Source organism: Gigantopelta aegis, chromosome 7 (genome assembly GCF_016097555.1).
Source record: "Gigantopelta aegis isolate Gae_Host chromosome 7, Gae_host_genome, whole genome shotgun sequence".
NCBI classification, from domain to species: domain Eukaryota; kingdom Metazoa; phylum Mollusca; class Gastropoda; order Neomphalida; family Peltospiridae; genus Gigantopelta; species Gigantopelta aegis.
In genome coordinates, this window is record NC_054705.1 from 41369991 (window position 1) to 41392358 (window position 22368).

The window sequence follows — 22368 nt, forward strand, 5'->3', positions numbered from 1 at the left end:
GAAAGGATAGCACATACTACGGCCGGCCTTTTGTTTTTTACACCAGTTATAGAGCACTGGCCGGAACGAAAAATAGCCCAATGGGTCCACCGACGGGAATCGATCCTAGATCGATCACACACCAGGCGAGCGCTGTACCACTGAGCTACGTCCCACCCCTCATTATGAATAGACCATCGATACAAAAAGATACACATCGACCCACAACGAAACGCATCAACGCACACAGACATACACCAACACATCAGTGGCGTAGGCAGGATTTTGTATTGGGGGGGGGGGGCGGGGGGGGGGGGGGGGGGGGACCTGGCATCCAAGCAAACAATGATATCGAGTTGTGGAATATGACACAGGAACCTTTTTAATATTATTAATGAGCAAAAAGGTAAAAAATTCCCGGGATTGGGGGGGGGGGGGGCATGGCCCCTCTGCCCCCCACCCACCCCCGGCTACGCCACTGACACACATCGAAACATACCAACACCAATGCATGTAAAAACTTATTACCTTTTAGATAAATTTCATGCGTTTTAATCGGTGAATAGCTAATGCACACCACAAGTACACCGTGTCATTTGCAGAAAAATACAGGATTTGCGGGAAAATACAGAATTGGACAGGGTGTACGAAATGTCACGTGATGTACTCGATGGTTGTACGAAAATACAAACTGCGAATGAGAGCGACAAAATTTTCTCCAAAACGCCTCAATGATAAAATGTGTATTTCCTGAGGTGCAGATTTTGGAGGGGCGTACAATCCCGTGAGCCCGGTCAAAGAAAACGTGTAACGAATTTATTAACTTTTAGATCTTTGTTTTATAATTCAACTAAAATTATATTGACAGTGAAACTTTTAAACAAACTACACACACATTTTGAGTTTAATATCATAACATAAAATAACATGTGATTAAATTCCTCAAAATTTATTGGATTTAAAAAAAAAAATTTTTTTAACAAATAACTATGCAAGGTATTTACTGCTTTGTGTTAGCTGTTTGGGTATTAAGAGTGTCAACAAGGATTCCGGTGGTTTCACACTGAAATCATTTCTTTATTTCTTTATTCAATTTATTTTCGTGCTTATATCCAATTAAGGTTCAAGCACGCTGTCCTGGTACACAACTCCGCTATCTGGCATGACTGTCCAGGACAGTGGGTTAGTTGTTAGTGTTAGTGAGAGAGAGAAGAGGGTGTAGTGGTCTTACACTTACCCACTGAGTCGTCAAAACTCGCTCTGAGTGGGAGCCGGTACCGGGCTGTGAACCCTGTACCTGCCAGCCTTATGTCCGATGGCCTAACCACGATACCACCAAGGCTGGTTGAAATCATCTTGTTTTGCAAAGGGAGACAACTCTTTGCGCCTTATTGTCTTGCGTGTTTTAAACGTTTAAATCATTATGTTGTAATCGTATCGGGAAAACAAAATTGAACAGCTGTAGCCAAACAAAAATATCTGTTGTGTTATACTAATTTGAAGAACCTGTAAAAAAGGTATGTCAAGTTATTATTTCAAATATCTTCGTGATAATTAGTCCAAGTTCTAACACGGTAACTGATTACGCAATGTTATATTCTAGCTTTAGTTTTTAATACACGAACAAAACCCAATCTAACACATTTTCTGGCCAAATGTGTTCAAAGAAATTTTCAAATAAACAGAAAAAATAAATGTTATCGAGTTGTGGTATTTCCATTCATAATGGATTTTGGACTTTCAACAAATTTAATCGGTGAGGTTTGTTGGAGAAAATTTCGTTTGTCTCATCCGCAGTTTGTATTTTCGTACAACCAGTCGAGTAGAGCACATTGGTTTATTAATCATCGGCTATTGGATGTCAAACATTTATTAATTTTGACATATAGTCTTAGAGAGGAAACCCTCTACATTTTTCCATTAGTAGCAAGGGATCGTTTATATGCACCATCCCACAGACAGGATAGCACATACCGAGACATTTAAAATATCAGTCGTGGTGCAATGGCTAGAACAAGAAATAGACCAAATGGCCCACCGACAGGAATCGATCCTAGACCGACAGCGCTTTACCACTGGGCTACGTTCCACCCACTTGAATAAACTCATTTTGAAAGCCTGATTGAGATGGTTTCATACAACAATAACAGTGATTGCGTTTTTGTTATTACACATTTTATTTCTGTCTAAACAGATGGTCCATCTTTAACACGCCACTGGAACCAGCTGAAAGAAAACACGATAATATTTAATATCAGTGTCTGACCGTCTGCCTCCCTCTCTCTCTCTCTCTCTCTCTCTCTCTCTCTCTCTCTCTCTCTCTCTCTGTGTGTGTGTGTGTGTGTGTTCCTCTCTGTAGCTCTCTCTCTCTCTCTCTCTGTCTTACTCTGTCTCTATGGCTTTCCTCCCTCTCCCTCTCCTTTACCCCTCCCTCCTTCACCCTCCTTCCTTTACCCCCCCCTCTCTACCCATCCTCCCCCCCTCTCTCCCCCCTCTCCGCCACCCCTCCCTTCTCTCCTCTCTCTCTCTCTCTCTCTCTCTCTCTGTGGTGTGTGTGTGTGTGTGTTCCTCTCTGTAGCTCTCTCTCTCTCTCTCTCTGTCTTACTCTGTCTCTATGGCTTTCCTCCCTCTCACTCACCCTCCTTCCTTTACCCCCCCCTCTCTCTCTCTCTCCTCTCTCTCTCTCTCTCTCTCTCTCTCTCTCTCTCTCTCTCTCTCTCTCTCTGGCTCCTCACCCTCCCTTCTCTTTTTCTCTGTCCCCTCTCTCTCACTTTCTCTCTCTTACTGCACGCATTCATGTATGTACTTACACACGTACGAATGTATATAGGTATGTTTGTGTTTGTTGTGGTGGTAGTGTGTGTGTGCGCGTGCGTGTGCGTGTGTGTGTTTGTGTGTGCTCGTGTGTATCTGTACGTGTACTGTCTTTACCTCGTCTTGCTCTCTCTCTCTCTCTTTATTCCAGTTTACTCATCTCTGTTAACATCTTTTGAAACTCCTCCATCGATACCTTGGAGTTTCCTAAACAGATGGATAGAGAGAGATATATACAGAGGCTATTTCATTTTTTTTTTTCGAATACGATTTTTATATGATTATTTTTACGAATTACGGAGCAATGAGTCAAAATATGGTTTTCATACACTACGAGTTGACATTAAACATTGTATCCGAGAAAACACCATCAAATGGGCTATTTATTATATACATCTTTACTAATTTTTGACAATATCTTTCGCTTTTTGTGTTAATATCTTTCGGTTATCCTATCGAAAACACGTAACGCCATGATATATTTCTTCGGATGGAACTTTTCCAGAACATTTACTTGACCGTAGACTTTTTAAAAGAAATTTGAATAAAATTATGTTTATTTAATTATTGAATTAACATTTATTTAATAATACTGCTGTGCAAACATACCTGACAAAGCGATCCTCAAAAAACAAACCCTCACAAAACATATCCAATCGAACACCGTTAAATTCTTACACTTATACTCAATGGCACTACATTGTGTCATCATTATTTGGCTTCGTATTCAATTCGTTTTAGATATTTTATTGTAATTACACTTCATACAGTTGTTTAAATGATTTTCTCAAATACGATCAAATAAATTGGTAATCAGTTAAATCATCAAACTTAAATACGAAGAAACGTGACAAAGGGAGATAATTTAATCATGAACGTTACCAAAAAAAAAGAAAGAAAAGATTTCTATATTTTCACTGTAGCTAATATACAATAAAAATATGACTTTTCACCGGATATCACGTTTATGGTTGCCGTAGATCTATATATTTCATTGCTATGTATATAATAAATATTTATAACACTCATATACTTATAAATACATAACACGGGTAACACATATTTAGCTTCAGTGTCAGTTAGGGTTCGGTATTCGGACTGAAAATGGTATTCGAATATTCGCCGGAAATAACAAGCGAATATTCGAATAACAACTATAGTCCGTTTGCGTGTAAAGGGAACCGATAATTTGGAATATAACTCTATAATGAGTAATGTTATAACTTATATTAAAACATATTACTGAGTTTTAAACACATACCAAAATAAAAACGTTTTTAAAACAAAAACGTTCTGTGTAAATAAAAATTAAAAAAGGTTTTAGCAAATTGCCATCTAGTTATGTAGATTAATCATCGGCTGTTGGATGTCAAACATTTGGAGATTCTGACATAATTATAGTCTTATAGAGGAAACCTTCTGCGTATCTTTTGTATGTACCATTCCACAGACAGCACAGCACACACCACGAATTTTGATATATCAGTAGTGCTGCCATGCCTGGAACGAGAAACTGCCCAATCGGCCCACCGACGGGAACCGATCCGAGACTGATCGCACATCAGGCGAGCACTTTAGCACTGGGCCACGTCCACCGACCCCCCACCCACACCCCACCCACACCCCACCTAACACATCCGTGATGTCGTTAAAGACTGGGTTGCGCCACTAAGCTAAGGTGACGTCGAACAGCTCTTCCCCACCACTACCACTTTTTGTATTTCCCTGTCGCCCTATAACACAGCCCAAATGTGGATACCCTCAATATACAATTCCTCCTCAGCTGTTGATCGCTACCCAGATTTAACCAAAACTCAATTATTTTGTTTTCGATTTATGGCTACATACACATAATGTAATTACATACCAGAGTATCAGTAAAACGTGAAATGCGAAATCTCTTTTAAAATCTGAGTACTATAGGGGAAAACACATTAAATGTATTATATTTTCAGCTAATTTTGTTTTGACGTTTTTGTTGGTCAACTGCCGTGTGACTCTATGTAAATAAAAATATTATATTTTTCTTTCTACTCACCGTCTTCGTCGGCCATTTCCAAAACATCACGTGCTTCCCGCGTGTTCAGGACATCTTCCAGCTCTGATTGGTCCAAAAATCCGTCCTCGTTTTTGTCAAACTCGAAGAGATCTGAAGAGAAAAAAATGTATATAGCTAAAACGTTTATTTGCACTTTGCGAGAGAGAGAGAGAGAGAGAGAGAGAGAGAGAGAGAGAGAGAGAGAGAGAGAGAGAGAGCTGTGTTTATGTTTTCAGATTATTGACCACTACCTGAGTTCTTGAACCTTAAATGGATATAGTTTATCAAGTGTTCTAAAAACGTTCTAAATAAAATTAAATGGGACGATAAAAATATAAAAATTGACGACTTTAAGCTTTCTTATCGATATGTATCAAGTATATAAATATGTATTGTGATCATGAATATGTATTAGTTCATAAATATGTACTGAGATCATGAATGTGTAGTAGGTCATATATATGTATTAGGTACATTTACATTGATACATTAAAATTTAGGTTAAAATTCTGAAATTGAAATGATTCCATCACACATCTCCTTCCAAATGTATCTTTTCTCGTTTCTTAAGATTGACAACACAGTGTGAAGCAGCGTCAGAGGCAGTTCATGGAAAGTAAGATTTGTTTTGTTTAACGACATAATTATAGTCGTAAAGAGGAAACCCGCTACATTCTTCTATAAGTAGCAAGGGATATTTCATACGCACCATCCTACAGACAGGATATCATATACCACGACTTTTGATATACCAGTTCGTGTGTTCTCGTTTGACACATACTCTAGGTTACTGGTTGCACTACACCAAATGACATCCGACTCAGGTAATACATTGGAGGAGGTGCTCCTTGTCTATTGACGGGGATCGATCCTAGACCTACCACTGGATCTACGTCCCGCCCCGCCAGTTCGTGTGTTCTCGTTTGATACATACTCTAGGTTACTGGTTGCACTACACCAAATGACACCCGACTCAGGTAATACATTGGAGTATGTGCTCCATGTCTATTGACGGGGCATATAAAAGATGACATCCGACTCAGGTAATACATTGGAGGTGCTCCATGTCTACTGACGGGGCATATAAAAGATGACATCCGACTCAGGTAATACATTGGAGGAGGTGCTCCATGTCTATTGACGGGGCATATAAAAGATGACATCCGACTCAGGTAATACATTGGAGGTGCTCCATGTCTATTGACGGGGCATATAAAAGATGACATCCGACTCAGGTAATACATTGGAGTATGTGCTCCAAGTCTATTGACGGGGCATATAAAAGATGACATCCGACTCAGGTAATACATTGGAGGAGGTGCTCCATGTCTATTGACGGAGCATATAAAAGATGACATCCGACTCAGGTAATACATTGGAAGAGGTGCTCCATGTCTATTGACGGGGCATATAAAAGATGACATCCGACTCAGGTAATACATTGGAAGAGGTGCTCCATGTCTATTGACGGGGCATATAAAAGATGACATCCGACTCAAGTAATACATTGGAAGAGGTGCTCCATGTCTATTGACGGGGCATATAAAAGATGACATCCGACTCAGGTAATACATTGGAAGAGGTGCTCCATGTCTATTGACGGAGCATATAAAAGATGACATCCGACTCAGGTAATACATTGGAGGAAGTGCTCCATGTCTATTGACGGAGCATATAAAAGATGACATCCGACTCAGGTAATACATTGGAAGAGGTGCTCCATGTCTATTGACGGGGCATATAAAAGATCCCTTGCTACTAATTCAAACATGGAGCGGGTTTCCTGTCTAAACCTCTATATCAAAGACATCCAATAGCCGATGATCGATAAATCAATGTTCTCTAGTAGTGTCGTTTAACAAACAAACTTTAACTTTTGGTTGATATATTTTATATACAGGCAGTATTCTTTACCACATACGTATACGTTTACATTGTTGCCTACGGGGTTTTATTTGGTATAGTAGAACATAGAGACCTTGACGCAGGATCAATCCGAGTTGACGGACCCATTATTTATTTAGGGTGGATTCTTTTCTTCTTTTTTTTCTTTTTTTTGCCGATTCCAAATGGTTGAAATTCATTCGCTGATGATCACTAGTATTTTATAAGTGACCTCTAGTGAACAAAACAAAATTTAACTTTACGCTAATACATACCTCGCTTGCGGCCCACGACCCCCGCTATTAACTTGTATGTACGATAGTATCGATAAATTCGCTTTGCTCTCCGCCAGAACCTCCTCCCCCGCCACGCTTCTGCCTGATAGTCGACGGTAATGGCTACCATCACGAGCAACAGAAGAACGTATTTCATCTACAAAATAAAACACATTAAATTGAGTGTCGTGAGTTTGTGTAACTAGCCAAGACCAACACTAGAACGTGTTTCATCTACAAAATAAAACACATTAAATTGAGTGTCGTGAGTTTGTGTAACTAGCCAAGACCAACACTAGAACGTGTTTCATCTACAAAATAAAACACATTAAACTGAGTGTCGTGAGTTCGTGTAACTAGCCAAGACCAACACTAGAACGTGTTTCATCTACAAAATAAAACACATTAAACTGAGTGTCGTGAGTTCGTGTAACTAGCCAAGACCAACACTAGAACGTATTTCATCTACAAAATAAAACACATTAAACTGAGTGTCGTGATTTTTTGTAACTAGCCAAGACCAACACTAGAACGTGTTTCATCTACAAAATAAAACACATTAAACTGAGTGTCGTGAGTTCGTGTAACTAGCCAAGACCAACACTAGAACGTATTTCATTTACAAAATAAAACACATTAAACTGAGTGTCGTGAGTTTGTGTAACTAGCCAAGACCAGCACTAAAACATGTTTCATCTACAAAATAAAACACATTAAACTGAGTGTCGTGAGTTTGTATAACTAGCCAAGGACCTATTTCATCGACATCAGGCGAGCGCTTTACCAGTGGGCCACGTCACGCCCCTACCAAAGACGTTGTCCTACGAGTTGGATACTATTTAAAACAACGAGTATTCCATTTCTTAGATATTTTCCAAAACCAGATTTAAAATAAAATGTAAACGTCTTTTCCAACTAAAACGTGTTTATAGCGATTGCGCTTGCAGTAACTTTGCATCACAGTGCAATCTGGATCGTGTTAACTTAAATACGCCACAGTGTAATAAATTGGATCGTATGGCTGTGGAAACCGGGTCATCACCTAGGAGTCGTATGTATGTATATTATTGATTTTAAAGGGACAGTCCTGAGTGTACAACCATTGTAAAATCTTTCCAGCCAATATAACCTTTTCCATGACGTAACATACACATTAAATACATTTTCTTATTTAGAATATCAATGTCTGTATTTACAAGGTGTTTGTTGTTGTCCTAATGCTTGTAGTATCCCAAACCGGATTTTACCTCCTAATAATTTCGTACATACGAAAAAATATATATCACGAATTAAAGTAAAAACTGAGTGCTACAAACATTAGTATACGACCGCAAAGACATTCGATATACAGACACTTGTATTCTAGACAAGAACATGTATTTTAGTATGAAATAGTAGTCGCCAACAAGGCTGTGTTATCGCAAACATCTTACGATGGCTGCAAACTCAGGACTGTCCCTTTAACAAATAACGGATGATGTTCTCACCAACGGTTGTATTTCTTGTTTAAGGTAGTATCTACATACTCAGCGTATTTCTTTCGTAGGTACGAAACAAACTATATTTATTTATTTAAATATTTATTTATTTATTTATTTATTTATTTGACATTCTAAAGACGGGATGTTGTATATGAACCATTCCTTCCAACTAATGGAACAATTTGGGATGAACTTGACATTACACGAGACACGGAGAGTTATCAACAGATTCTGTATGAACCTCTCCATGACAACCCGACTATAACTTTGGCAGACACTAAATTCCGGCTTAATTGAAAATCATGATTTTGAGTTGATTTATAAAATGATTAGAAACGTAATTGCAGTTATGATTGCAAGATTGAGTCCACTCCCGAGTGCCTTGTGTGCGTCGGAATGGACTCAGTCTTGCACGCATTTTTTCACTGCAAAAAACTAGATTATTTATTAAACAAATTGAACCTATTTTCAAAAACCCTTTTGGCCACAAATTCAGATTACACCCATATAGAATGATTTTTGGAATTAAACATAAACCTGGCAACTATACGTCAAACTTAGGGATCTTTCTCTGGAGTAAAGTTATAAGGGTAATTTGGACTACACGAAAATTATTAGAGGGTGATAAGCCATGTAATGAAATGGCACTTTTCAAACATTTAGTATATTCAAGGGTTGAAATAGAATATTTTGCTGCATTAGAACGACCTAATAGAAGAGAAAAATGCTTAAAACACTGGTGTTTCGAAGGGGTTGTTGTTTCGTGCAATGGCGCATTCGACATCACGTATCAACTATGAAAATTATTGGTTAACTATGCACAAAATGTAGAAACACTAGGCCTGGACCTCCCGACTTGTAGCTTTGGAGGTCAGGCCCGCAAACCAGGTTAGGATGTTTTAACGAATCAATTATAAACAACATACACTAAATTTTATAAATGAAAACAAGAACACAAGCATGCAGTAAATATATTTTATTATATACAATCGCATACACTTTTAATGTACATATATTTTTAACATTCAAGGAGAACCTGGTTAATTGTAAATAGGTAGGATATTGGTAACTAAATGGGGCAACCAGCGAATTGTCTGGTAGTGCTCGCAATATATATTAAAAAAAAATGTCATGCCACGACCAGAAACGGTCAGGCCCTTTCTAAGGGTCCTATGGGCAACCTAGGGATACACACCAGCATCAGATAGGTCTAATTAACGAGCTACTCTCGACTCACTAAATTCAAAACCTATGTTAGTTCCTGATCTTTTTCTTTTGACCGACCGGCTCTTGTGCCCAGGACAGGCGTGCGCTACAACAGCTTGCACTGATTATGCACGTATAGCCCTATGACCTGACCTGACCTATTGGTTACTATTAACCTTCGCTAATGTCTTTTTATAGAACGGGACCCAGGACAATACATCCTCCCTGCCGTTCCATTAACGATAAATTATATTTTATGTGCACTTCCCCACAGATAGGACAGCACATACCACGGCGTTTGGTACACAAGACGTGGGGCACTGGTAGGCACGCGAGAAAAGGAAGGACATGTTTTATTTAATGACGCACTCAATATATTTTATTTTATGGTTATATGGCATCGAACATATGCTTAAGGACCACATAAATATTGAGAGAGGAAACCCGCTGTCGCCCCTTCATGGGCTACTCTTTTTCGATTAGCAGCAAGGGATCTTTTATATGCACCAGGAATAGATGCATGATAATCATGAAGGAATTGGGGAAGGGGGGGGGGGGGGGATGACAACCAACAGTTCATTTTAAATTGCTCTACTTTTTTGAAGAATATATATTCGAGTAGAAATGTTCACAAATGCGTGTTACTATGTCAAATAGTTCAGTAACTGATTGTGGCGAACCCCTCGATGCTCCATATGCTTGTAAGACTAGGACTGGAACGACGATCAATTCAGTAGCTACGTACAGGTGTAACAAACGCTTCGTTGATATCCTGGTGGATCGTCGACGTCAAAGTGTGAAGCTTCTGGGAAATGGTCGCGAATCGACTTGATGTGCATGTGTGAGTCTCATGTAAACAGCTCTGTGGGCGCGACGTACAGGCAGGGAGAAGTAAGGTGCGGGGTCTCCAGTCCCCTCCCCCAATAACTGTAAATCAAAAATATTATTTGTAGTAAATCTTAAGGTAGAGATTACTTTTAATTGTAGAATTCAGAAAATTGCATTTTATTACATCTACTTTTTAAAAGTTTTACAGGGGAGCATACCCCCGAACCCCCTAGACACTTTGCTTTCACCCCCCCCCCCCCCCCCCAACGTCTACTTGCTTCCGTTGTGCATGACGTAGCCCAGCGGAAATGAGAGCTCCATCCAAAAACAGAGACGTTATAAGGGGCGGGGCGTAGCTCAGTGGTAATTTATTATCGACCTGATGCGCGGTTGGTCTAGGGTCGATTCCCGTCGAACTATTTCTCGTTCCAGTCAATGTTCCACAACTGGTGTCACAAAGACAGTGGTATGTACTATCATGTCTGAGATGCTGCATGAAGAAAAAACCTTGCTGCTAATCGGAAAGGGTATCCCCACTTCGTGACGATTGCACGACTGTCGCTAGCTCGAGTGACCTCCATCCTTCCCCTTATTGATATTGAAATTCTATGCAATGCTTTGGCAATCGTCGGCAAGCTACTGTGTCTAAAATACAGATTTTTTCCTAAATCTGATGCCACAAAGTTTTAGTTTGATTATTCTCTAGTCCAGTCATGACATTAAACCTATTAACCAGTACCAACGCTACACGAAGAAACCCGACCCCTCTATGCGAAACGAACCTGCGCTGTACTTTCTTGTGGTGACGTAGAGCAAAGTGTGTGCCAACGTGACACGTGTGTGTGCGTGTGCGTGTGCGTGTGCGTGTGCGTGTGTGTGTGCGTGTAAATATATATATATATATATATATATATATATATATATATATATAGATAGATAGATATATATACTTTGACCTCTCATACACGAACAGTGCATTAATGATATTTATTTATAAAAATGAGATTTTCTAATTATTAGTAGTTTAAAATACACATGTATAACGAAATGCTAATGTATATATTGTATTTCGAAGTAGAGCCCCAATTATAACAGAAATATCTTACTTATGACTGCATTTGATTATTATAAATATTGAAACTCCTACGGAACTATTCCGATCTGAATAGAGAATCGCGTTGAGATTTACCGTGTAGAGTGATGGCTATCCAGGGTCGGGATCCGGTGTAACAGCCTGAAATATACCCCCGCCAAAATATACCCGGGGTTAAAATGGGCTAGCCTGTTTTACACCCCAAACCCTAACCCTCATTTTTTAAAATTACTAACCTGTATACAAAATAAATAAGTAAATAATAATAATAAACGCTTTAAAAGAAAAGCAACTATTGCTTTCATAAAAGAGAGGTATATTCTGGGCTAGCCTGTTTTATACCCCTGGGTATATTCTGGGTTAGTCCAGTTTATACCCCGGGTATAGTTTGGCGGGGTGTATATTTTGGGCTATTACACCGGCACAGACATGTTGGAAACCTTAGTGGTATATGAGCATGTGGAAATAGTTCTGCTATGCTCTGAACTAAGTAAATTTCGTATCTGCACTTTTCATGTTTTACAGGAGACGACAAAACCTGTATTTTACAAGCCGCTGCAGTGTAACACGTGGATCTGAAGAATAATTTATAACATGAAGAATAATGATATTTTAAACAGATGAACATTATTTATTAATAACTGAATTTGAATTATAGAAATATCAATTACGAGTATTTCACGGTGAACATTTCAACACAAGTTTGACTTACAAGTTTTTCATATTAAAAAAAAAGAAAGTTTGTTTTGTTTAAGGACACCACTAGAGCACATTTATTTATTAATCATCGGCTATTGGATGTCAAACATTTGGTAATTCTGACATATAGTCTTAGAGAGGAAACCCGCTATATTTTTCCAAAAAGCAAGGGGTCTTTTATATGCACTATTTAACAGACAGGATAGCACATACCAAGACATTTGAAATATCAGTCATGGTGCAATAGCTAGAACAAGAAACAGACCAAATGGCCCTTTGACAGGAATCGATCCTAGACCGACAGCGCTTTACCACTGGGCTGCGTTCCACCCACGTGAATAAAGCCATTTTGAAAGCCTGATTGAGATGGTTTCATACAATAATAACAGTAATTGCGTTTTTGTAATTACACATTTTATTTCTGTCTAAAGAGATAATCCATCTTTAAGACGCCACTGGAACAAGCTGAAAGAAAACACGATAATCTTTAGTATTTAATATCAATGTCTGTCTGTCTGCCTGTCTCTACTTCTCTCTCTCTCTCTCTCTCTCTTCTCTCTCTCTCTCTCTCTCTCTCTCTCTCTCTCTCTCTCTCTCTCTCTCTCTCTCTCTCTCTCTCTCTCTCTCTCTCTCTCTCTCTCTCTCTCTCTCTCTCTCTCTCTCTCTCTCTCTCTCCGTCTGTCTATCTATATCTCTGTACGTCGTTTCATTCACCCTCTCTATCTCTCTCTCTCTCTCTCTCTCTCTCTCTCTCTAGGTATGACCTCTCTCTCTATCTCACCGGCGCTCTCTCTCTCTGTCTACCCCGCCCATACCTTCTCTTTCCTCATGTCTTCACTCTCCCTTTCTGTACCCCTATCATCCTCCCTCCTCTCTCTCTCTCGCTCTCGACTCTCTCTCTCCTCTCTCTTCTCTCCGCTGCTCTCTCTCTCGTCTCCTCTCTCTCTCTCTCTCTCTTCTATTTTCTCGATCGCCACCTCTCCTCATTATTTCTCCACGTTACTGCATACAATCATGGTATGTACGTACGCGTGTTTGCGGTGTTTGCGGTGGTGGTAGTGATGTGTATGCGTGCTTGTGTGTGTGTGTGTGTTGTGTGTGTGTGTGTGTGTGTGTGTGTGTGTGTGTACCTGTACGTGTACTGTCCTTACCTCGTCTTGCTGTCCGTTTATTCCAGTTTACTCATCTCTGTTAACATCTTTTGAAACTCCTCCATCGATACCTTGGAGTTCCCTAAACGGATGGATAGATTTTATAGATTAATCATCGGCTATTGGGTGTCAAACATTTGGAGATTCTGACATAATTAGTCTTATAGAGGAAACGAAAGAACGAAGGAAGGTAAATGTTTTATTTAACGACGCACTCAACAAATTTTATTTACGGTTATATGGAAAGAAAGAAAGAAATGCTTTTTATTTAACGACGCACTCAACACATTTTATTTTACGGTTATATGGCGTCAGACATATGGTTAAGGACCACACAGATTTTGAGAGGAAACCCGCTGTCGCCACTACATGGGCTACTCTTTCCGATTAGCAGCAAGGCATCTTTTATTTGCGCTTCCCACAAGCAGGATAGCACAAACCATGGCCTTTGTTGAACCAGTTATGGATCACTGGTCGGTGCAAGTGGTTTACACCTACCCATTGAGCCTTGCGGATCACTCACTCAGGGTTTGGAGTCGGTATCTGGATTAAAAATCCCATGCCTCGACTGGGATCCGAACCCAGTACCTACCAGCCTGTAGACCGATGGCCTAACCACTACGCCACCGAGGCCGGTTTAAGGTTATATGGCGTCGGGCATATGGTTAAGGACCACACAGATATTGAGAGAGGAAACCCGCTGTCACCACTTCAAGGGATCTTTTAACATATTGACCATTCCTCCATCGTATACCAGCAGTTCACATAAACGGATGGATCACATTAATAGATTTTGATATATCAGTCGTGGTGCACTGGCTGGAACGAGAAATAGCACAATCGGCCCACCGACGGGAACCGATCCAAGACTGACCGCGCATCAGGCGAGCACTTTAGCACTGGGTCATCCCCCCCCCCCCCCCACCGACCCACCCACCCACCCACACCCGTGATGTCATTAAAGACTGGGTTGCACCACTAAGCTAAGATGACGTCGAACAGCTCTTACCCACCATCACCACCACTTTTTGTATTTCCCTGTCGCCCTATAACACAGCCCAAATGTGGATACCCCCAATATACAATTCCTTCTTAGCTGTTGATCACTACCCACATTTAACACAAACTCAGTTATTTTGTTTTTGATTGATAGCTACGTACACATAATCCAATTACATACCAGAATATCAATAAAACGTGAACTGCGAAATCTCTTTTAAACTCTGAGTACTTTAGGGGAAAACACATTAAATATATCATATTTTCAGCTAATTTTGTTTTGCCGTTTTCGTTGGTCAACTGCCGTGTGACTCTACGTAAATAAAAATATTCTCTTTTTTCTGCTCACCGTCTTCGTCGGCCATTTCCAAAACATCACGTGCTTCCCGCGTGTTCAGGACGTCTTCCAGCTCTGATTGGTCCAAAAATCCGTCCTCGTTTTTGTCAAACTCGAAGAGATCTGAAGAGAAAAAAAGGTATATAGCTGAAACGTTTATTTGGACTTTGCTACAGATATATGTGTTGTGACAGAGACAAGAAACAGACACACACACACATACACGACACCACACACCACACACCACACAGAGGAGAGAGAGAGAGAGAGAGAGAGAGAGAGAGAGAGAGAGAGAGAGAGAGAGAGAGAGGGGAGGGGGGGAGCGAGAGGAGAGACGAGGAGTTTTCAGATTAATGACCACAACCTGAGTTCTTAGAAGTGAATAGAGTAGACAGAGAGAAACCTTCTAAAATAGAAGGATTAAATGGGACGGAGAGAAAATATAAAACAGAGACGACTTTAGATTAAACTTTCTTATCAATATGTATCAAATACATAAATAAATGTGTAAAAATATTAAAACATGACGACTTTAAACTTCATAAATATGTATCAAGTACATAAATCTGTATTAGATCATGAATATGTATTAGGTACATTCACATTTATACATTAAAATTTAGATTAAAAACTGAAAACGAAATGATTCCATCACACATCTCCTTCCAAATGTATCTTTTCTCGTTTGCTAACGATGGACAACAGTTCATGGAAAGTAAAATTTGTTTTGTTTAACGACATAATTATAGTCGTAAAGAGGAAACCCGCTACATTCTTCCATTAGTAGCAAGGGATATTTAATATGCACCATCTTACAGACAGGATAGCACATACCACGACTTTTAATATACCAGTCATGGTGGTCTGGCTGTAATGAGAAACAGCCAAATGGGTCCACTGACGGGGATCGATCCTAGACCTACCACTGGATCTACGTCCCGCCCCGCCAGTTCTTGTGTTCTCGTTTGACACATACTCTAGGTTACTGGTTGCACTACACCAAATGACATCCGACTCAGGTAATACATTGGAGGAGGTGCTCCATGTCTATTGACGGGGCATATAAAAGATCCCTTGCTACTAATTCAAACATGGAGCGGGTTTCCTGTCTAAACCTATATATCAAAGACATCCAATAGCCGATGATCGATAAATCAATGTTCTCTAGTAGTGTCGTTTAACAAAACAAACTTTAAGTTTTGGTTGATATATTTTATATACAGGCAGTATTCTTAAGCACATACGTATACGTTTACATTGTTGCCTACGGGGTTTTATTTGGTATAGTAGAACATAGAGACCTTGACGCAGGATCAATTCGAGTTGACGGACCCATTATTTATTTAGGGTGGATTCTTTTTTCTCTTTTTTTTTTTGTTTTTGCCGATTCCAAATGGTTGAAATTCATTCGCCGATGATCACTAGTATTTTATAAGTGACCTCTAGTGAACAAAACAAAATTTAACTTTACACTAATACATACCTCGCTTGCGGCCCACGACCCCCGCTATTAACTTGTATGTACGATAGTATCGATAAATTCGCTTTGCTCTCCGCCAGAACCTCCTCCCCCGCCACGCTTCTGCCTGATAGTCGACGGTAATGGCCACCAGCACGAGCAACAGAAGAACGTATTTCATCTACAAAATAAAATACATTAAATTGAGTGTCGTGAGTTTGTGTAACTAGCCAAGACCAACACTAGAACGTACTTCATCTACAAAATAAAACATATTAAATTGAGTGTCGTGAGTTTGTGTAACTAGCCAAGACCAACACTAGAACGTATTTCATCTACAAAATAAAACACATTAAATTGAGTGTCGTGAGTTTGTGTAACTAGCCAAGACCAACACTAGAACGTATTTCATCTACAAAATAAAACACATTAAATTGAGTGTTCTGAGTTTGTGTAACTAGCCAAGACCAACACTAGAACGTATTTCATCTACAAAATAAAACACATTAATAGTGAGTTTGTGACGGTATTTCATCTCCAAAATTTTTTGTAGTTTGTGTAACTAGCCAAGACCAACACTAGAACGTATTTCATCTACAAAATAAAACACATTAAATTGAGTGTCGTGAGTTTGTGTAACTAGCCAAGACCAACACTAGAACGTATTTCATCTACAAAATAAAACACATTAAATTGAGTGTCGTGAGTTTGTGTAACTAGCCAAGACCAACACTAGAACGTGTTTCATCTACAAAATAAAACACATTAAATTGAGTGTCGTGAGTTTGTGTAACTAGCCAAGACCAACACTAGAACGTGTTTCATCTACAAAATAAAACGATTAAATTGAGTGTCGTGAGTTTGTGTAACTAGCCAAGACCAACACTAGAACGTATTTCATCTACAAAATAAAACACATTAAATTGAGTGTCGTGAGTTTGTGTAACTAGCCAAGGACCTATTTCATCTACATCAGGCGATCGCTTTACCAGTGGGCCACGTCACGCCTCTACCAAAGAAGATGTCCTACGAGTTGGATACTATTTAAAACCACGAGTATTCCATTTCTTACATATCTTCCAAAACCAGGTTTGATATAAAATTTAAACGTGTTTTCCAGCTAAATTGTATTTACAGAATTGCGCTTGCAGTAACTTTGCATCACAGTGCAATCTGGATTGAGTTAACTTAAATACGCCACAGTGCAATGCATTGGATGGTGTGGCTGTGAAGACCGGGTCATCACCTAGGAGCACTCAGTCGTAGTTATGTGTATTATTGATGTTAAAGGGACAGTTCTGAGTGTACAACCATTGTAAAATATTTTAGACCAACATAGTCTTTTCCATGACGTAACATACACATTAAATACATTTTCTTATTTAAAATATCAGTGTCTGTATTTACAAGGTGTTTATTGTTGTCCTAATGCTTGTAGTAGCGCAAACCGGATTTTACCTCCTAATAATTTCGTACGGACGAAAAACATATATATAACGAAGTAAAGTAAAAATCTGAGTGCTACAAACATTAGTATAAGACCGCAAACACATTTATCTATACAGACACTGGTATTCTAAACAAGAAACTGTATTTAGTATGAAATAGTAGTCGCCAACAAGACTCTGTTATCGCAAACATCTTACAATGGCTGCAAACTCAGGACTGTCCCTTTAACAAATAACGGATGATGTTCTCATCAACGGTTGTATTTCGTGTTTAAGGTAGTATCTACAGACTCAGCGTATTTCTTTGGTAGGTACGAAACATATTACACACACACACACACACACACACACACACACACACACACACACTCACACACACACACATATATATATATATATATATTAGAAAGAAAAATGCTGTTATAAATATGACGATGATAAAAAAAGATTGGATAAACAGACACTGACATTCTACAGACGAAAACAACCACAGCCCGTGGTATGTGCTATCCTGTCGGTGGGATGTTGTATATGAAACATCCCTTCCTATGAATGGAACAATCACCAAATGTTTGACATCCAACAGACGATGATTAATAAATCAACGTGCTTTAGTGGTGTCGTTAAACAAAAAAAACTTTTTGTTTTGGTGAGTGAGTAAACGCTTTAACCTTCCCATTTACCACGAAGGATTCAAGCTCGCCTATCCAGGGCTTAATCTCTGACTTTTGCCAGTGACTAAGTCCGAGACAGAAGGACTGTGTAGGAACAATCCCAGTTAACATTTCCCGCAACAGTCGATGATGGAATTTTGGAAATAATTTTAAAAATAAATCTTACCTTTGTAGTTGTTTCAAGTGCCACTGAATGCGTCAGTTACTTATAAACTTGTGGCTATTTCTCTCTCATTTTATAGGAAATTGTTTTCAAATGTGTGATTGTCAGAGTGTTAAATATACCACTTATGTTTCTGTTATATCCTGTTGAGAGAGAAATTTGTGTTAAAATTAATTATTAGTATCAAACAAAGTAGTTACACGCCTAGGACTACCATAGCTTATGTAAGGAGACCTTATACCCACCTCCCCCCGACATACCTGCCTACCATACATACATACCCTGATACATACCATCCTTGTATATGATCCTATACATGCAAGGATCATTCCCTTCCTATACAATCCATTCCATACCCCAATATCCTCAGTAACATACCATACCATACCCATACCATACCTACGCCTCCCCCTCCCCTACCCACTTACACTACCCACTCTCCCCTGCCTGCCCAGGCAACTGAACCCTACCCACTAACTTACCATACCTGACAACACCCATCCTCATATCCACACACATAAACTATCACCCATGCCTTGCACATACCATACATTACCTTGCCTTGCCCCATATCAACCATACCCATCCCTACCTACCCCGGCCTAGCATACCATACCCTCCCTACATACCCCGCCCTTCAGGCCTTGCCATACATAACCTACATCCATGCCACTGGCTGAATAGGGGACCACTATCTTGATTCGGGCAGCGCTCTTGGTGTGAACGGGCCCTAAGTCTCGGGAAAGAGCTCAGATTTGAAGGGCCCTACAGTATTCGGGCCGAGCTATCGTTGCACGGGCACCTCAGTCTTCAGGAGCCGCGTCAGGTTGCCCGGGCCACGACGCTATCCGGGAACGTCGGGTTTGCAAGGGCCATCGTATCGGGACGGTCCCCGGTTGCCGGGCCATCAGCTTCGGGCCGCGTCCCGGTTTGAACTGGGCCACCTCAGCGATCCGGGACGGTTCTCGGGGGGACGACTCCGGCCCTAGTCTCTTTTTGCGCGCTGACAGGTTCGACCGGGGCCCCCCTACACCAGCACCCCACCGGCCCTTTCGGCGAAGCGCTCTGTCTTTGTTGCAAGCGAGCGCATCGTCTTCGGGAGCCGCTCTACGGTGACACCGGCGAACTTCACACAGTGTCGGGTACAAGCGTCTAAGGTTTGCCAGCAGCCCCGGGTCCTGCCGCCCAGCGGCGGGCCGCCGTTGATAGTGCGTAAACTACAATTGCTGGGGGACGCGCCCACAGTGTTTGAGGAACATCCGTAGTCGGGCCCCGTCTTGCTAACGGTGCCCCGGTGCCCCCTCCCCGTATTCCGGCCGTGGTGTAACGCGCATCAGTGTCACCCAGCCCCCAGTGACGACCGACCTCCGCTCATCCGGTCAACCAGACACGCACCCTATTCGTCATGCACGGGCCCTCCACGTCTTTAGGGGCAAGCGAATCACCTATCTGAGGTTTGACCATATGATCCTGACCCACCGTATTCCCCGGGAAGCGCTCGGTTTGAACGGGCCCCTCCCGTTTCGGCCGGTTTTATACAAGTTTGAAAGGCCCCCCTACATGTAAAAAACCCCCCCCCATACCAACCCCCATCCCCCAACCCCCCAAAAAACCCCCCCCCCCCCAACCTTGCCCTTAAAACCAACCCCCCCCAAAAATTCCCCAAATTTTTTAAACCCCCAAAACCCCTTTCCAAAACCCCCTTTTGGGCCCCAAAAACCCAATTTTTGGGGGTTTTTTAAAGGGGGAAATTTCCCGGGAAACCCTTAAAAAGGGGGAAAAGGGGAAAGGGGGGGGGGCCCTTTTGGGGGCCCCGGGTTTGGGGGGGGGGGGGGGTTTCCCCCTTTTTTGGGGAAAGGTTCAAGGGGGGGCCCCCCCCCCAGGGGTTTGGGGGGGTTTTTGGGGGAAATTTTGGGGGAAAGGGAACCGGGTTTTAAATTGGGTTAAAGGGGAAAGGGGGGGGTTTTTAAAAGGGGGGCCCCTTTTGGGGAAACTAAATTTGGGGGGCCCCACAGTTTTGGGAAACCTTAAACCCCGGGGCCCAACGGTTTCCCGGGGGCCCCTCCCCGGTTTGGGGGGTTTAAAAAGGGGGCCCCCCGGGAAAGGAACCCCCTTTTGGGGAAACCAAAACCCCCCCCCCCAAAGGGCTTTAGGGGAAAGGAACACCTAAAAGGGGGAAAATTGGGAAAGGGCCCCCCCGGGGAAAAATTTTTTCCCCCCCAAAAGGGGAAAAACCCCCTTTTTCCCCCCCCGGGGGTTTTTGAAAGGGGCCCAACCAATTTGGGAAAAACCCTTTTAAAGGGCCCCAAAATTTAAAGGGGAAATTTTTTTTCCCCCAAAAGGGAAACCTTGGGTTTAAAAGGCCCACCGAAAAAGGGGGGAAAAAAGGGGGGGGGGGTTTTTAAGGTTTGAAAGGGAAAAGGGCCCCCGGGGGTTTTGGGGAAAACCCCAAATTTTTTTTCCCGGGGCCCCAAAGGGAAGGGCCCCAATTTTGGGGGCCCCCCGGGGGGAAAAAAGGAAGGGGGAAAAATTTGGGGGGGTTTAAAGGGGCCCTACGGTTTCCGGGGAAACCCTTTTGGGGGGAAAAAAGGGGGGGAAAGGGGAAAAAAGGGCCCCCCAAAAAGGGGGGTTTAAAACCCCCTTTTTTGGGGGGAAAGGTTTGGGGGCCCTAATTTTTTTGGGGGTTTTTTTTTTTTCCCTTTTTTCTGGGCCCTTTTTTTTTCCCTTTTTTTAAAAGGGGTTTTGGTTTTTTTCCCTTCCCTTTTTTTTTCCTTTTTTTTTTTCCCTTTTTTTCCCAAATTTTTTTTTTTTTTCTTTTTTTTTTTCCTTTTTTTTGGGGCCCCTTTTTTCCCCTTTTTTTTTTTTTCCCCTTTTTTTTTTTTTTTTTTTTTTTTTTTAAAACCCTTTTTTTTTAAATTTCCCCCCCTTTTCCCTTTTTGGGCCCCTTTTTTCCCAAACCCTTCCCTTTTTAAACCCTTTCCTTTTTTTTTTTTTTCCCCCCAATTTTCCCTTTAAAAATTTGGGTTAAAACCCCCTTCTTTTTTTTTTTTTTTTGGGAACCCTTTTTTTTTTTTTTTTTTCCCCCCCCGGGGAAAAAGGGAAAAACCCCCCCTCCAATTTGGGGCCTTCCCCCCAAAAATTTTAAATTGGGAAGGAAAATTTTTTTTAAAAAATTTAAAGGGGTTTTTTTAAAAATTTTTTTAAAAAAAATTTTTTAAATTTTCCTTTTAAACGGGGCCCCCCTTTTTTAAAACCCCAAAATTTGGGGGTTTTAATTTTGGGTTTTTCCCCCAAAAAACCCCCCAACCCTTTAAAACCCCCCCTTTTTTCCCCCAAATTTCCCCCCTTTTTTGGGGAAAAAATTTTAAAACCCAATTTCCCCAAAACTTTTTTAAAAACCCTTTTTTAAAAAAATTTAAAAACCCCCACCTTTTTTTTTCCCCCCAAAACCCCCCAAACCCCAAAACCCAACTTTGGGGCCCAACTTTTTAAAACCCAAAGGGAAAAAAAAAAATTTTAAAAAAAAAAAAAAAAAAAAAAGGGAAAAGAAAAAAAAAAAAAAAAAAAAAATAAGGAAAAAAAAAAACCAAAAAAAAAAATAAATTTTAAAAAAAAAGGTTTAAAGGGAACCTACATATTCAGGGAAGAGTTAAGGTTTAAAGGGAACCTACAATATTCAGGGAAGAGTAAAGTTTGAAAGGGAATACATATTCAGGGAAGAGTTAGGTTTAAAGGGGCACCTACATATTCAGGGAAGAGTTAAGGTTTAAAGGGGCACAAATATTCAGGGAAGAGTTAAGGTTTAAAGGGACACCTCAATATTCAGGGAAAGATGGTTTA

The 22368-nt window shown here is 40.7% G+C and overlaps 2 protein-coding genes across 4 annotated transcripts in view; both read right to left on the bottom strand.

Annotated features, from left to right (window-relative positions):
* Positions 1–7159, bottom strand: part of LOC121377532 (oncomodulin-like) — a 34426-nt gene extending 27267 nt beyond the window's left edge. Inside the window, exons 1-4 of one of the 2 annotated variants that reach the window (XM_041505562.1) lie at positions 6991–7159; positions 4832–4942; positions 2911–3000; positions 2133–2205 (exon numbers count right to left, since the gene is read on the bottom strand). In XM_041505562.1, the coding sequence (XP_041361496.1) occupies positions 2936–3000; positions 4832–4942; positions 6991–7147 (333 nt within the window). In that variant the 5' untranslated portion in view covers positions 7148–7159 and the 3' untranslated portion in view covers positions 2133–2205; positions 2911–2935. Of the gene's footprint in view, positions 1–2132; positions 2206–2910; positions 3001–4831; positions 4943–6990 lie in introns of those variants that run through there. The other variant, XM_041505564.1, reaches the window with a different exon arrangement.
* A 2273-nt stretch (positions 7160–9432) lies between these two features.
* On the bottom strand, positions 9433–18642 carry LOC121377531 (oncomodulin-like). Of its 2 annotated transcripts, none has more exons than XM_041505561.1 (5): positions 18532–18642; positions 16268–16424; positions 14797–14907; positions 13449–13530; positions 9433–10604 (listed from the first exon to the last, which is right to left on the bottom strand). In XM_041505561.1, the coding sequence occupies exons 2-4, from the start codon at positions 16422–16424 to the stop codon at positions 13466–13468; spliced, it is 333 nt and encodes a 110-aa protein (XP_041361495.1). In that variant the 5' UTR covers positions 18532–18642; the 3' UTR covers positions 9433–10604; positions 13449–13465. The 2 variants fall into 2 exon arrangements, with proteins under 2 accessions (XP_041361495.1, XP_041361494.1); XM_041505560.1 differs by lacking the exon at positions 9433–10604 and adding an exon at positions 12695–12762.
* Between the last annotated feature and the right edge of the window lie 3726 nt (positions 18643–22368).

What these genes read in the sequence shown, in the direction of transcription:
- LOC121377531 (XM_041505561.1), bottom strand. Translation starts at nt 16,424, where the DNA reads ATGAAATACGTTCTTCTGTTGCTCGTGCTGGTGGCCATTACCGTCGAC. An exon ending in GGTCGTGGGCCGCAAGCGAG is followed by an intron (nt 14,908 to 16,267) that starts GTATGTATTAGT and finishes TTTTCTCTTCAG; the next exon opens with ATCTCTTCGAGTTTGACAAA. An exon ending in GGAAATGGCCGACGAAGACG is followed by an intron (nt 13,531 to 14,796) that starts GTGAGCAGAAAA and finishes CCATCCGTTTAG; the next exon opens with GGAACTCCAAGGTATCGATG.